Source organism: Thamnophis sirtalis, unplaced genomic scaffold (genome assembly GCF_051295495.1).
Source record: "Thamnophis sirtalis isolate CommonGarterSnake01/CBP01778 unplaced genomic scaffold, rThaSir2_p1.2 scaffold_6, whole genome shotgun sequence".
Classification (NCBI taxonomy): domain Eukaryota; kingdom Metazoa; phylum Chordata; class Lepidosauria; order Squamata; family Natricidae; genus Thamnophis; species Thamnophis sirtalis.
In genome coordinates, this window is record NW_028261386.1 from 41547910 (window position 1) to 41562354 (window position 14445).

General features: G+C 37.6%; 1 protein-coding gene across 3 annotated transcripts in view; it reads right to left on the reverse strand.

Moving 5' to 3' along the window:
* Positions 1-14445, reverse strand: part of PLEKHH2 (pleckstrin homology, MyTH4 and FERM domain containing H2) — a 66478-nt gene that overhangs the window by 24550 nt on the left and 27483 nt on the right. For 2 of the 3 annotated variants that reach the window (XM_014056848.2, XM_014056850.2), the window contains exons 4-14: positions 11253-11402; positions 10209-10292; positions 9274-9355; positions 7769-7951; positions 4977-5944; positions 4205-4280; positions 3618-3712; positions 2576-2717; positions 2292-2428; positions 1348-1458; positions 221-307 (exon numbers count right to left, since the gene is read on the reverse strand). In XM_014056848.2, coding sequence (XP_013912323.2) covers positions 221-307; positions 1348-1458; positions 2292-2428; positions 2576-2717; positions 3618-3712; positions 4205-4280; positions 4977-5944; positions 7769-7951; positions 9274-9355; positions 10209-10292; positions 11253-11402 — 2115 coding nt within the window. The remainder of the gene's footprint in view (positions 1-220; positions 308-1347; positions 1459-2291; positions 2429-2575; positions 2718-3617; positions 3713-4204; positions 4281-4976; positions 5945-7768; positions 7952-9273; positions 9356-10208; positions 10293-11252; positions 11403-14445) is intronic. The other variant, XM_087717709.1, reaches the window with a different exon arrangement.

The following is a 14445-nucleotide window of genomic DNA, read 5'->3' on the forward strand; positions in this document are numbered from 1 at the left end:
GTTGCTCAGGGACTACTGCTAATGAGGAAGCTTGTATCAGTCAAGCCTTACTTTCCTATAACCACAAATGAAATCTAGAAACTTGCAACTGCCCAAATGTCTCCCTGTATCTGTTTCTTCATGAAGAGTTTCAGTAGGAAGAAAAAGGAAAAACTACATCCTGATGTACACATGACTGCTATTCTGCTGCCCCATGAAACATCATAAATTAAGGAAATACCTGAACTGTTTGTTTTCCATCACCTCTTACAATATGGCTGGATGCACTTAATTCAATTTGACCTTGGGGTTTTCTTATTACATCACTCTATGGGAGAAATAATGTAATAAGTAAATTATCATGTGTAGTACCAATAATCATCAACCACATTTCAGAGCAAGAAACTGAAATTCACTTTCAGATGGTTGGACATAATAACTCCTTTGGACTGATGGATATATTTAGAATTGTTTATATTTTGCATATTGTTGACATTTGGCAAAATTAATATAAGCTTATAATTATTTATAAGGAATTTCTTCCTTATAAATTTAATCCTTTTGTTTCCAATCTGCATTTACAACAACCTTCTGAAGTAACTGTGAAGACTGAGAAGTAACTATGTACTCGCACAGCTCTCAGAGAATACAAGTCCCACAACCACATCAAGGTAAGGGATATTATTATTCTTCCATAATAATTATCTTGATTCATAACAGTCACTGCCCATTGATTCCTAAGCAGCTTGGATCAATGGAAAAATAGGGGGAGGAGAGGACAGTTCCATACTTTATTGAAGAATATCACAAAAGGGCTAGAGAAGGGGATAGCTGGAAAAAATTTAAGATGATGAGGAAGAAAGAAATCGAAATAGGATAATCTAAATGTAGCTAGTGAATGTCCTAAGGTCATCTATGAGTGTGTCAGAATTATAGCCCTGGTTTCTTAAACATCTCTGGATTCCAAAGTCATTAGAGGGCAGAGTCCAAAGGAAATTATACTGAACTGGTTCCAAGAAGATTGAAAGTCACTAAAGTTTCATATACTGTATTAAAGCTGACTAGCAACAAGATTTCTGGAACAGATAGCAAAACTTCTAGATCAGACTTCTGCTGCACATGTTTGGACTGCAAGAATTATTTCTATGCAGCTCTCAGAATTAAAAACACTGCCTTGTTTACTTGTTTATTAAATATATTGTCTCATAAACATGGCTGAAGAACAAACTTTCAGAGAAAAGAGATTTCAAGTAATTCATTATTATACTTCAGATCAGTTCAAAAACAAATTATTGCATAATGATTCAGTAAAGAAATACAGGCAAACACAATCTTAATGAGCTAATCTTATAATTTGCATTTGCTTACCGGAGATTTATAATAAAGCAATTCACCCCCTTTGAGTACAAACCATCGTCGTTTCCACGTTTTTACTTTACCACTCATTTTTAACAAATATCCAGATTTCTCTAGCAGTTCCTATAGTTTAAAGAAAAAAATAAATAAATGTTAAAATTATTTGATTAATGCACTATGAATTGATAAACAACATTTCTAACCAAAAATGATGTTTAAGGTCCTAATACAAAATTAGGAAAATTACTCATAGACACATAACATAAATTTTCAAGTAAAAACAATTAAGAACCGGAATTAAAAATGTAGCACATTGCAATGGTGTCAAAAACTACTGGCACGGCTACTGGAACTAACAGACATATAACCTCTGTCCAGTTCTTTATACATAGATTCATGCATAGATTCATATATTGTGTATGATTAACAGCATGAGAAAGGAAAAGAAATGTTAAGATAAAACATAAGCAAAATGTAATCATGGCATATACAAAATAATCAGCACCATCTTCTAAAAGAAGGAACAAAGCCACCATAACCACTTGGATATCAAAGCAATCCCATAATTTAGGTAAAGTGATGGGTATTTTACATCTCTTTGTTGCTATTAGTGATTATCCAAAGCTTTGCAGCCAGGCCTTGGTAGCCCTAAAGTTCTAATGCTTGAAGCCAGATTGAAACAGAAAAACGTTATAGCTTACTTTCAAATACTTTGGCCACCTAAAGAGAAGGAAGGATTCACTGGAGAAGAGCCTAATGCTGGGAAAGATTGAGGGCAAAAGAAGAAGGGAACGACAGAGAATGAGGTGGCTGGATGGAGTCACCGAAGCAGTAGGCGTGAGAATAAATGGACTCCAGAGGATAGTAGAGGACAGGAAGGCCTGGGGAAACATTGTCCATGGGGTCGCGATGGATTGGACATGACTTCGCAACTAACAACAACATAGCTTACTTACATTTTTTCCATTATCACTAGATGATGAACAGGTTTTAGGTAATTTTTGTTCGGGTTCTGAGTAATCTGTATCAGTTGAATAGGCATCAGGAGGAATAGCATAGTCACCTTCTGAAGTCATTGAAGACAGAGAGACCCCTGAGTGCAAGACAAATGAAGCAATTTAAATGAATTTTTCCTTTTCTCAATCTGTAATAAAAACTGTTTAATGTATTCTTTTAATAATAGCACCATTTTATGTATCCTAAAGGTTAAAATAGTTGTTTTGTTATAAATACTGCCCACCTCGTTTCATAGCCCGTGGGCTACCAGGACCACTTCTGCTTCTAGAGTCTGATTCAGATGTCCGTGAACTGGACTGGGAACCATCTTCTTCAGATCCAGAGGAGTCATCTAAGAACGGGTTATTACTGATTTGTGTTGCCTTCTGATAAAATCAACAAGCCATTGGTTAAAACTGTTTACTACAATAGTCAAAAAGACAGCATAATAATAATGATATATAATATTCATATGGTTTTTTTTAAATGAGAGATTGCTTAGAATAGACTATAGTTATATAAATAATTTTTGATCATTAACAGTTTGTTTTTAAAATATTTTATGGGTAAATTAGATTTGCTGCTGTATTTAAAAAAAAAAATTATGTCATGACTTAATTACATTTGCTAGATATAACCTAAACAAATCAACACTGATTTTCATTAGTATACAGGCAGTTCCACATGATTAAGGGATGTCACTTAATATAGTGCTACATGATAATATTTGGAACTTGGCTTCTTCTCATCTCTGTCTAAAAAGAGACACAGAAAGACACTAACTCCTTGCATTGCTAGATAAAGATTTTTTGCACCTAAGCTTACTATAAAAGACTGGTATCCAATATCAGTTTCTTTGCATTTGTATTCCTTTAGCCAATATTTCTGTCTCTGAAATTTCATTCTGCTTCAGGTTTCATATTTGGCATATTAAATAAAACATGCATTCTGATTGTATTTCAGTTCTTTGTAGGTATCTCCAAGTTAGTGGAATGTAGACCAGAATATGTTGTATCATTGCAAGATAGTTTTTAGATCACAGAGAATAAAATTTAGAGCTAGAAGTGCTTGCAACTAAAATACACCATGTTTAAGCTACAGAAACATATTTTGGTTATTATTAAGGTAGCTTACTTTATTACACTTTCAAAGGAGCAAGAATTACTTTTCCAGCTTAAGGGGTGCGGAAGTAGAATATTTTGAGTAAACATAAACAGAAGCAGCCACATTTTTAAAGTAGACCTAACATAACATTTCTCCAAGTATAATTGTAAAAAAATGATTACCCCTTTAAGAGTGGTATAAACTGGTGTAGTCATGTTCTTATATATTAATGATGTGTAGAGTCCTGATGGAGAATATGAAGATGAAGAAGAGGAACCTGAAACAAAGTTTTTTTTAAATAAATTCAGAAAATACTGGGTGTATAATTTTTTTAATTTAAAAAAGATCAGTTAATTTGCTGAATAGGTAGTCTGGGGAAAAATTATATAAGATTAGTTTACATCTTTTAATTAAATATACATATTTCAGATGGAAAACTCAAATTTAATATATATATATATATATATATATATATATATATATATATATATATGTATGTATGTATGTATGTATGTATGTATGTATGTATGTATGTATGTATGTATATACACACACACATACACAAATATTTATTAATACTACCTATAACAAATCCATTAAAAAGTAAAATTTTCTTTGGGAGTTGCCTTTAGATATTCAGGGCCTTTGAAATCAGAGTGCCAAGTAAACTTTTTTCTTCCTTGATTATGCTAACTGAAAAGGAAATATTACAGTATTCAAGGGGATTTGCCTCAGCAATTCAGTTTAAGTAACTATTCTAATTACTTACTTTTATTGAAAGAGTCCATGTTGAAGACCTCAGAAAAGCACAGACCTGATTTGGCTACAGCATAAATTCTGTTTTCCTGAAGAACAAAACAGAGCTGCTATTATATTAAATTTATGTTTCTATTATAAGCAGTTTGTTTCTCTCTAAGCACTTTACAGAGTTAGCATATTGCCCCCAACAATCTGGGTTCTTATTTTACCAACCCTTTCCAAAGGATAGAAGGCTGAGTCAACCTTGAGCCAGTGACAATTGAATTGCTGGCAGTCAGCAGAATTAGCCTGCAGTACTGCATTCTAACCACTGTGCCACCATGGTTCTGTAAGTCAAACTTGTAAATTAAAAACTACCTGTATACAAGGATAAAGATTGTCTTTTGATTCCTGATAATTACATGGAAATGCCTATACAGGTTTTTTTGGGGAATGACATAAAAATGGTGTGCCTTTGTCATCTTCTTAGATGTTTTTTAATAAATCCAAGTGCTGGGATTTCCTGATAACATCCCATTCAAGTATTAACCAGGTTGATCTGTTTAGCTTTTTTGAGAACAGCCAAAGTCAAGTAGATACTGCCATCTACTATCTGCAGTTAATTTTAATAGAGAAGAATTACCACTAATCTTTTCAGAACAAACTGTGAGAAAAAGTATCTGCCACGGAGGTTAAAAAAAGAAAAGCCACACTTATAAAACAAAATTACAGTGGAATATGAGTAATCTGTAGTCTAATTAACAATCTGGAATATTATTATTTATTATACCTAGTTCACTTACCCAAGAAGGGAATCGATGTAGTGGAGGAGTGGGAGGTTTACTGTTAATCATCTTCCCTGAATCGCTCAAATCCACAGTTTCTGTATCTTTCATTTCACAGCAATCATAAGTAAATGATTCCTCATTACAACTAATCTCCATCTTCTCAAAAACCTCTGTGTCATCTCCATCTACCTGATCAATGTCTGTTTCCTGAGGCTTAAAAGGACGTATCATGCTTATAGCATTCCTGTTTTTGCCAAACAGTTTATCAGAACACAAGGAAGGCTGGCTAAAATGTTTTTTTGCCAACGCTGTACTTAGAATAAAAGCACTAGGAGTCCTCAGTTTGGGTGGTGGCAGATTAGATGGAGAATCAAGCTGTTTGTCAGACTGAGAGCTGGCTGCCAGCATCACTGATGGATGCTTAGGAGCCAAAGATGGGGTCAAAATTGGACTTGGAGTATTTGCTTCACTAGAAGAGGATGAATAATCTAGCCTGTGGGATTGAAATCTCTTATTTAGTTCATCGGAAAAGCTATCATGACTTTTTTTTTCACTGAACGATTCCAAGTTGCTCTTTCCAATTAGATGGTTCTGATTTTTCCATGAAGACTTTTGTTGCCAGGAATACAGTTTATGTACATTTCCCTGAGATTGAAAACTTTCTTCTTCCAACATGGAACTACTGTCATCTGATGCTGTCAAATACATTTCACTCCCTATTCTGCTGTACCCTGTGCCCTCTTCAGATGTGTGGCTTGAAAACGTAGATACACATCTGGATTTTGATCTTCCTTTGCTTCCTTCTTCATCAGAGCTCCAGTCACTTACTGTAATGCAAGAATTTTTTGATATGTTGTTATCTATATCTTTCGACTTTGCTGCCATTCTTTGTTCAGGAATGCAAGCGTTTTGTTGCAATGGTTTTAGATTTCTATTATTTCCGGGTATTTGCCCAGCAAGGGATGTTTCTTGAATTTCATTCTCTAGACACCAGGAGACAGTAACAACATTGGACAAAATTGTAACAAACATCTACAAATAATAAATGTTAAAATCCATTTTGTTTTCAGTCAAGGAAATAATAATAGTGTATGCAAATAACATATGGGATTATATACTAGTGCTCTCATACAGAAGAATCCTAATACCAGTAATTAAAAGATGTTAGAGACAATCCATCTCTTCTTAATTGATTTTCTATGGTAAGAAAAAGGAAAATAGTAGTGGGGAAAGGAACAGAGCAAGACTACAAATGGAAAACTGAATTATCTGGCACAATTTTTAAAGATCCATGAAAAAAGCAGCATTACTGCCAAGCAAAAACCTCATTTTTTAAGCTACCTGAGACAGAGTGGAATTGATAGAGGCAATCCAAGAAATGGCTACCTATAAATACAGCAGAATGAAGTACCAGAGAAGACAATATAACATAAGAATGCAGATATAGACATCAGATTTAATTCTCTTCTAGGTTAATAGAGACAAATATTACCCATACAAGTAAAAGTTAGCCCAGAGTGGGAAAGGACAGAATTTTTTCCCAGATGAAGTATAACCTTTTCTTAGTTACTGTATTAAATGAGAAAATGTTCTAAACTCTACTTTGCAGATGATGTGATACAATCCACTCTGCTACATTATTTTCTACATTATGAAGACTAGTCCTGCTTTCACATAATACTGTAACAACTTTCATGTTTAGTCATTTTTGATGAATGATGAAAAGTAATTAATTACATGATACCTGCCACAGAAGAATATCTTCTTAGTGCTTGCACTAAGAATAAACATTGGAAACATAGTTTATCAGTGAAGATGTAATAGTTTAAATACTAATTGACAAATTCAATGCTCCTGAACAGGAGTAAGGACATTGATTGTAATGCTGGTTTTATTATTTTAAAAGGTTCGGTAATTAGAATCTATTTCTAGGTCTGCTTACTTGTTTAGAGAACATTGATAATATACTAGCACAATGTTGCAAAATATGACATTTTCCCAATGTTGTGGACAATATAATTATTTAGTAGCATTAACAGGAGGCTGTTTCTCCTGTTAACGTAAGACTTTTTAGAATAATTGACACAAATAAGAAAGGCAAATTAGAAGTATTCAATTAAAGTGTTGGACTAAGGGACAAGGAGACTCAGGTTATAGTCCAGCCAGGTTCTTTAGTCACAGAGGTTCATTGGCAACCTTGGACTGGTAATCTTCTCAGTTTAGCCTACTGTACTTAACAGGTTTTGTTGTGAGGAAAAATAGACTAGAGTCAGTGGTGGGTTTTCATTATTTTTACTATTGGTTTGCTCATGCACGCGTGCTCCTGCGCATGCACAGAAGCACCCAGGAGAGTGGGCGGAGCCGCCCACCACCACCACTACCCGTTCGCCCGATCCAGGCCGAACCGGAAGCAACCCACCTCTGGCTAGAGTGGTGTATATGCTATCATATACAGTCAAAGGAATGATAGGCTATTAATTAAATGTTTAAATAATCTGGTTAGCATTCCTGCTTTTGATAAAGTACTGCATATCACTCTTTTCCCAAAACAATTCCCCTAGGAACTGAGGGATCTTACTTTTTTCCCCAAGGCATAACTTTTTCTGTGGAAAACCCTTAATTTGCAGGATTAATATAGATTCATTCTGGAGAAAAAGGAATTTTACATATTCAAATCCTAAGCATTTAGGATGAGGACTGTAATCCAAATAGGAATTCGCTTAGAAGAAAGTTCCATTTCAATAAATGGAAATAGTACACCTGCTTAGGATTAAATTGCTAGAATTGCATTCTAGAACTTAAAATACCTTGACTTTTATGGTTTTCGTTAAGATCAACTTGTTTTGAGGCAGAACTGTTTGCATCTTCAGGTTTAGGAACTTGTTGAGGACTTCTTGCTCTGTTTAAGAAGCATCCAAAAGTCAAACTGCTCAGTCGTTGGCCTTCTCCAGGTTTTTGTGACGAAGAAACAGACTTCTTTCCCTGAAGTTCTGTTTAAGTAATAATTTACTTAATAATTAAACAACATTTAATGTGTTTATAACATTAGATTGTTTATTTTATAAGCTGAGAGGCTGAACTTTTAATATTACAAGCAGTTCTCAATTTACGATGGCAATTGAGACTAGAAATGCTAAATGATGTGGTTCTAAAGCATGATGTCACATGATCGTGTCACGTGCTCATGTCATTTAATGATAGCAAGCCCTGCAGTTCTAATTGCTGTTATTAACTGAAACCCACAGTTGTTAGAGGAGGAAGCTTCCTGCTTGCTTCCCACAACCAAAGTCAGTCAGGAAGCCAGCAGAAAGTTGCAAGTCCCAGGCCTGCAAGTGAGTAAAGGTATGTCGGGGTAGTGGTGGTAAAGAAGAGCATGGTGAGGACTGGGGAGGACATACAAGAGTGACAGGGGATACATAAGAGATGCAACTAGAGTTGGGGAGGGAGTGCAGGAGTGCGGCTTGAGTCAGGGAAGATATGTACGGATGTGATGTGAGTCAGGAAGGGTGTAAGAGTTAGTAGGGCGATATGAGTGATGAGCCCAGCGAAGCACAGAGGGGTTGTAGGCAGGTATGTGGGTTGAGGAGACTTACCCAGCAGTTTATTATTTTCTTTGCCAGATTCCCCATTAACTTTCCCCCTAAATCAATGAGTAGACCAGCAGGGAAGGTTGCACATAGTGACCACATGATTGCGGGGCCCTGCAACCGACTGCACATGTAAACTGGTTGTCAATCACTCTGATCGCAATCATTTGACTGTGGCAACTTTGAATGGTCATTGAATAAATGGTCGTAGGTTAGGACTATTTGTAGACAACTCTATGTTTATGATATTTCTGTTTAATACTACGTATCTTCTAAAGTTTAATATTGGTTTCACAGTGTACTTTAACATAGTTTTAGAGAAAAGAGGTAATTGAGAACTAAAGATTGGGTTCACCATAATCTGTAGTTTAGAAACCACAATGACTGGGTCACATAATGCATCAATCCAAAAGCAAACAAAACTCAGTGGAGTAAACCCAAACACTAAATTATTTCAAATGGATATAAAAAATCCTTTCAGTTTTTATTATCCCTTCATCATCCAGCACATTGCAGACCTCTAGACCACCCTTTAGCAAAACCTTTACAAAGTTATAGATGGTTATACTGTGGAATAATGTTATACCTAGGAATTTCTGGGCACAACTGTTTCCCCTGCCTGTTGTAGTATTGGATACAATCTACAATAAAGACATTCTCAAAGAGTTAACCCCAAGTTCCTTAATTATGGAACACAGCTGTGTTTTGAGAATTTGTACACATACCTTGTAATTTAGTCTGCAACAGCTTAATCTCTTCAGTTTGGTTTTGATTGATCGCACGGAGGTTCTGATTCTCTGTTTCTAGCTGAAAACATAGATAAATGCCCCATTCATAAGTACAGTATTGAAAAAGATTGCATCCAAAGGAAAGCTATACTTTCCTTACATCTCATATGGTATTATTTCCAATCTCACATCCATTTTCCTGGCAATGTTCACCAACTTGGTTGTGCTTACATTTAAGTATATTTACAAATGATTGCAGTGTTAAGCAGTATATTTAACTCAAATAGTTTTGTTATATCTAGGAGTAATGTGAATGAAAGACTATAGAACTCAACCTCAGATCCTATTTCAAAGATCATCTATTTTAAGTAGTTTTTATATTATTATTTTTTAAAGATAAAGTTATCACAATACTTTTTCCCACAGAAACAAAATAAAATGTATTGTGCTTTGTAGACACAATCAACAGAAAAAAAATTGAAAGCACAAATAATAAATCCTCAGTGTAGGCAACTTCGCGTATTTCAAAGCAAAGCATTTTTTCATGTAGGAATTCACAGCCTTAGTCTTGTGAACAACTCCGCAAAAACTTATTGACCAGATAACATAGAACTGGCAGTTATCCACTAATAGATACTAATGAAATAATATAACTTGTCCTGAACATTAAGGTGTCATTTTGTTAGCAAAGGAACTGTGAATTTAGGGTGAAGAAACCCTCACTGCTACAGCAGTTTATAAAAGGAAGGATTACCTACATATTTTATTTACTTCCTACCTCAATGACAAAGTTGTAATAAGTATAAATGTTGGTCATGTTGTCTAGGGCTGCTGAGTGTTGTCGTTCAGCACATGGGGTGACATTATTTCCATATCACTCTTACACTAGAAGAGTTCCATTGGGTTTAAGTGTTGTTATTTATGAAACTTACCTCATGAAGCTTGATAGTCACCCATTCCTTAATCTTAGCTGCTTTTTCTTCTATAATTTTAGCTTCTTGTATTCTGATTTCCTTCTGAAACAGGAAGATGGGCTTTTGTGTAATTTGCATTCTTGTCCATAACAATGCACTTTATTCACTTAAAACAGAAGGCTCAACCTTTTCCAGACTAAGGATTGCATTTAAGCTTTAATTTATTAGTGATTATGTTGCCTCTTTTTGCAAGTAAATGGCCTACAGTAAAAGTGATAAATAACCATAAAATTAATATCAATCATGCAAAGTTAAAACCGTAAGTAGTATTAATAAAACGAGTAAAATACTGCAGTAAAACTGTTGTTACTGATGGACTGATCTTCATTAAAAGGCCTCTTGAAAAGTACAGTTTTCATTATTTTAAATATTGAATTTTTCTGAGTATAAGACACACCTTTCTCCCTCAAAAAAGAAGCTGAAAAACTGGGTGCGTCTTATACACTGAATACAGCATTATTTGCCTCCCGAAACCCCGTCCCCTTCACCAAAATGGCTGTGCATAGCCTTTAGGAGGCTTCCAGAGTGCTCCTGAGGGCTGAGGAGGGCAGAAATGAGCAAAAAAAGGGTAGTTTTTTGCTCAATCCCCCCCCCGCAGCCTCTAAGAGCACTCTATAAGTCTCCTAAAGGCTATCCATGTGCTTAAAAAAAGGGCCATTTTTTGAGAAAAATGGGCAATTTTTGTGAGGTCTGCAGAATGCAAAAAATGTTTTTTAAATTTGCCTCTTCAAAATCTTGGTGCGTCTTATACTCCGGTGCATCTTATACTCCAAAAAATATGAGTTTGCTTAATTACAAAATTATGGATTGTCCATTTGAGGAATCTGTTTGGCCATATGATATTAATTCTTTACAGAATCTGTTTTTCCCCTCAACAAGAATTTTGCAGCACAAAAATCTAGGGGTATTACTTTTTTGTAGGCCCCTTCTTTCACTCTTTATCTCTTGTACATACTAATAAATATATTGATAACTGGACAAGAAAAATGTTATTTTCCCAACCTGCTCTACAAGCTGTTGTTCCAGATTCTGGATAGCATCATCTTTCTCTTGAACCAGAATCTCCAGATCTTGGCATCTCTTATATAAGCGTGTTTCTGACTCACTTGTTTGGACATTAGCAGCTTTCAGTTTCTCCTCCATAATCTGCACCTAGAAATTAAAACACAGCTGTGTACACAAAGTCTGTAAAACTCTAAAATTAAATGCATAATTCAGAATGTTGTAATGTTTTATTCTTCTGAGATTAGTTAAAGCATATATACATTCATCAGCCAGTCCTAATCCTAGTTTACTGAAATCTCTAACAATCTGCTATTTTGCTCATATCTTTTATATGAATATGTTATTCCCAGCTGAACAATTGTTCAACCCTATCATTCAAACAACCAGATTTAATGACAAACAAACTGCAGTAAAGACAGTGGCTTGGATCCAGAAGTTCTATTTATACAAGGAAACGTCAAAAAATCCTCATTATCTGTCCATTCTGCTGCTTTTGAGTTTGTTATCCATCATTTCAAGGATCACTTAACCTTCAAGAGCTGTTTTGGGCAGGACGCTGTACTACAAGAGTAGAAAAAAGTCAGGAAACCCCCAGACAAAATGATTTCATACTAAATTTATTTTAATTGCAATACAATATGTAAATACAATAGAATACAATAAATTACAAAACTCTGTAAGTCATACTGATGTCTAATGCAGAATGCTTTTTCTTTTGCATATTTACCCAGGCATTAAGATTAAATGAGATGTTGTTTTAAAGTGATGACACAAGAAATCTTAAGAAAAAACTCATCTATTGCATTTTTTACTTGAGCATGATAAGTCTTAATTGTTTCAGGTTCATGTAAAACTTACAACAGTTCATTTAGTGATTGTTCAAAGTTACAACGGCACTAAAAAAAGTAACATGACCATTTTTCATACTTAAGATCATTGCAGCATTCCCATGGTCATATGATCAAAATCCAGATGCTTGGCAACTGATTCATATTTATGACAATTTCAGTGTGCTGGGGTCATGTGATCCCTATTATAAACCTTTGACAAGCAACATCAATGGGGAAGCCAGATTCACATATGTTACTAACTTAACAACTGAAATGATTCACTTAACAACTATGGCAAGGAAGGTTAAAAAAAGAGTGCAAAACTCACTTAACAACTATCTCACTTAGCAACAGAAATTTTCTGCTCACCTCTGGTCATAAGTTGAGGACTACCTGTGTAATATAAACTGTTTTTGAAGTATTATATCTTACTCTGAATTCTTATAGCAGTGCTAAAAGCAGAATAGAGAAAAATCAAAATATTTACCCGAGTCTCATTGAACCTATGCAACATCTTTCCTCCTACTTGTACATCCTTCCTGAGCCCTGCTATATTTGTGCTACACTACTCCAGTCACTCGTGCACATTTGTGCAGCCACTTCTACCTGGAAGCACCCACTCCAAGCCCTGCCATGTTCACACTATGCCTCTCATCTGGCAGCAGCTATCCCATGCTCATGCTGCACATATCTGCCACTACACGCGCAACAGGATATGCTTGTACCACATCTCATTCATCACTTGCACATCTCCCCCGGTCACTCAGACAACCTTGTGCACCCTCCCCCACTCAGCAATAGTCATCTCAAGCCCCACCAGTTGGACCTCAAGGGTCAAGTGGGTTTGCTGCTAACGTACCTGCCTCCCAACAGCGTTGCAGCAGCCCTCCCCTCGCTCCTCGAGTCGGTAGCCGAGCTGGCAGTTGAGTTCCCTAGGTTGATGGTCCTGGGGGACTTTAATTTGCCGTCGCTCGGTGAAAACTCTGATGGGGCGCAGGAGTTCATGGCTTCCATGACAGCCATGGGCTTGACCCAAGTAATTCGAGGCCCGACCCATTCAGCGGGACACATGCTTGACCTTGTATTTCTCTCGGAGCAGTGGATTTGTGATCTTGGTCTGAGGGGGAGTGACATCATACCCCTGTCGTGGTCAGACCATTGCCTACTGAGGCTCGACTTCCGGAGGCCAAACTCCCACTGTAGGGAGGAGGAACCGACCAAGTGGTTCCGCCCCAGGCGTCTTATGGAGCCGTCAAGGTTCCAGACAGAGCTTGGGGTTATTCCTGACACTTTCGCCCACAGTCCGGTGGAGACTCTGACTGCTGCGTGGCACTCGGCAGCGTCGGAGGCCCTCGACCGGATTGCGCCACTGCGGCTCCTCCGAGGCGGCGGATCCCGGAGACCCCCTTGGTTCACCGAGGAGCTCCGGGAGATGAAGCGCCGGAGGAGATGCCTAGAGCACCGTTGGAGGTCCGATAAGTCCGAATCGAACCGAGCAATGGTAACCACCTGCACCAGGGAATACACCAGAGCACTTAGGGCAGCAAAAAGATCGCACATAGCCTGGTTGCATCCGCTGAGTCCCGTCCAGCCGCCCTGTTTAGGATAACCCGCTCCCTATTGAACAAAAGGGAGGCGGGGGAACCCTTGCAGGGCAGAGCTGAAGAGTATGCCCAATTCTTAGCGGACAAAATTGCTCGGTTTCGGTCGGACTTGGACTCCACACCCGCAGTTCCAGCCGAGGCACAAGGGGACCAAGTAGAACAGCTCTGGGTTGAGTTTCAGGACCTTACCCCCGGGGATGTGGACAAGGCCATGAGAGCTGTAAGTACCTCCACCTGTGTTCTGGATCCGTGTCCCTCATGGCTGGTTACTAACTGCAGTGAGGTGACACGAGGCTGGATCCAGGCGGTTGTAACCGCCTCCCTTCGGGAGGGGAACTTCCCCACCGCACTGAAAGCGGCGGTGGTGAGACCCCTCCTGAAGAAACCATCCTTGGATCCAGCTGTTCTTAATAGCTATCGCCCAGTCTCCAACCTTCCCTTCTTGGGGAAGGTTGTTGAGAAGGTGGTGGCCTTCCAGCTCCAACGGTCCTTGGAGGAAGCAAACTATCTAGACCCCTTCCAGTCAGGCTTCAGACCCGGTTACAGCACAGAAACCGCTTTGGTCGCATTGATTGATGATCTTTGGAGAGCCAGAGATGAAGGACATTCCTCCATCCTGGTCCTCCTTGACCTCTCAGCGGCTTTCGATACCATCGACCATGGTATCCTTCTGCGACGACTGCGGGAGGTGGGAGTGGGAGGCACCGTGCCACGGTGGTTCTCCTCCTACCTCTCGGACAGGTCGCAGTCGGTGTT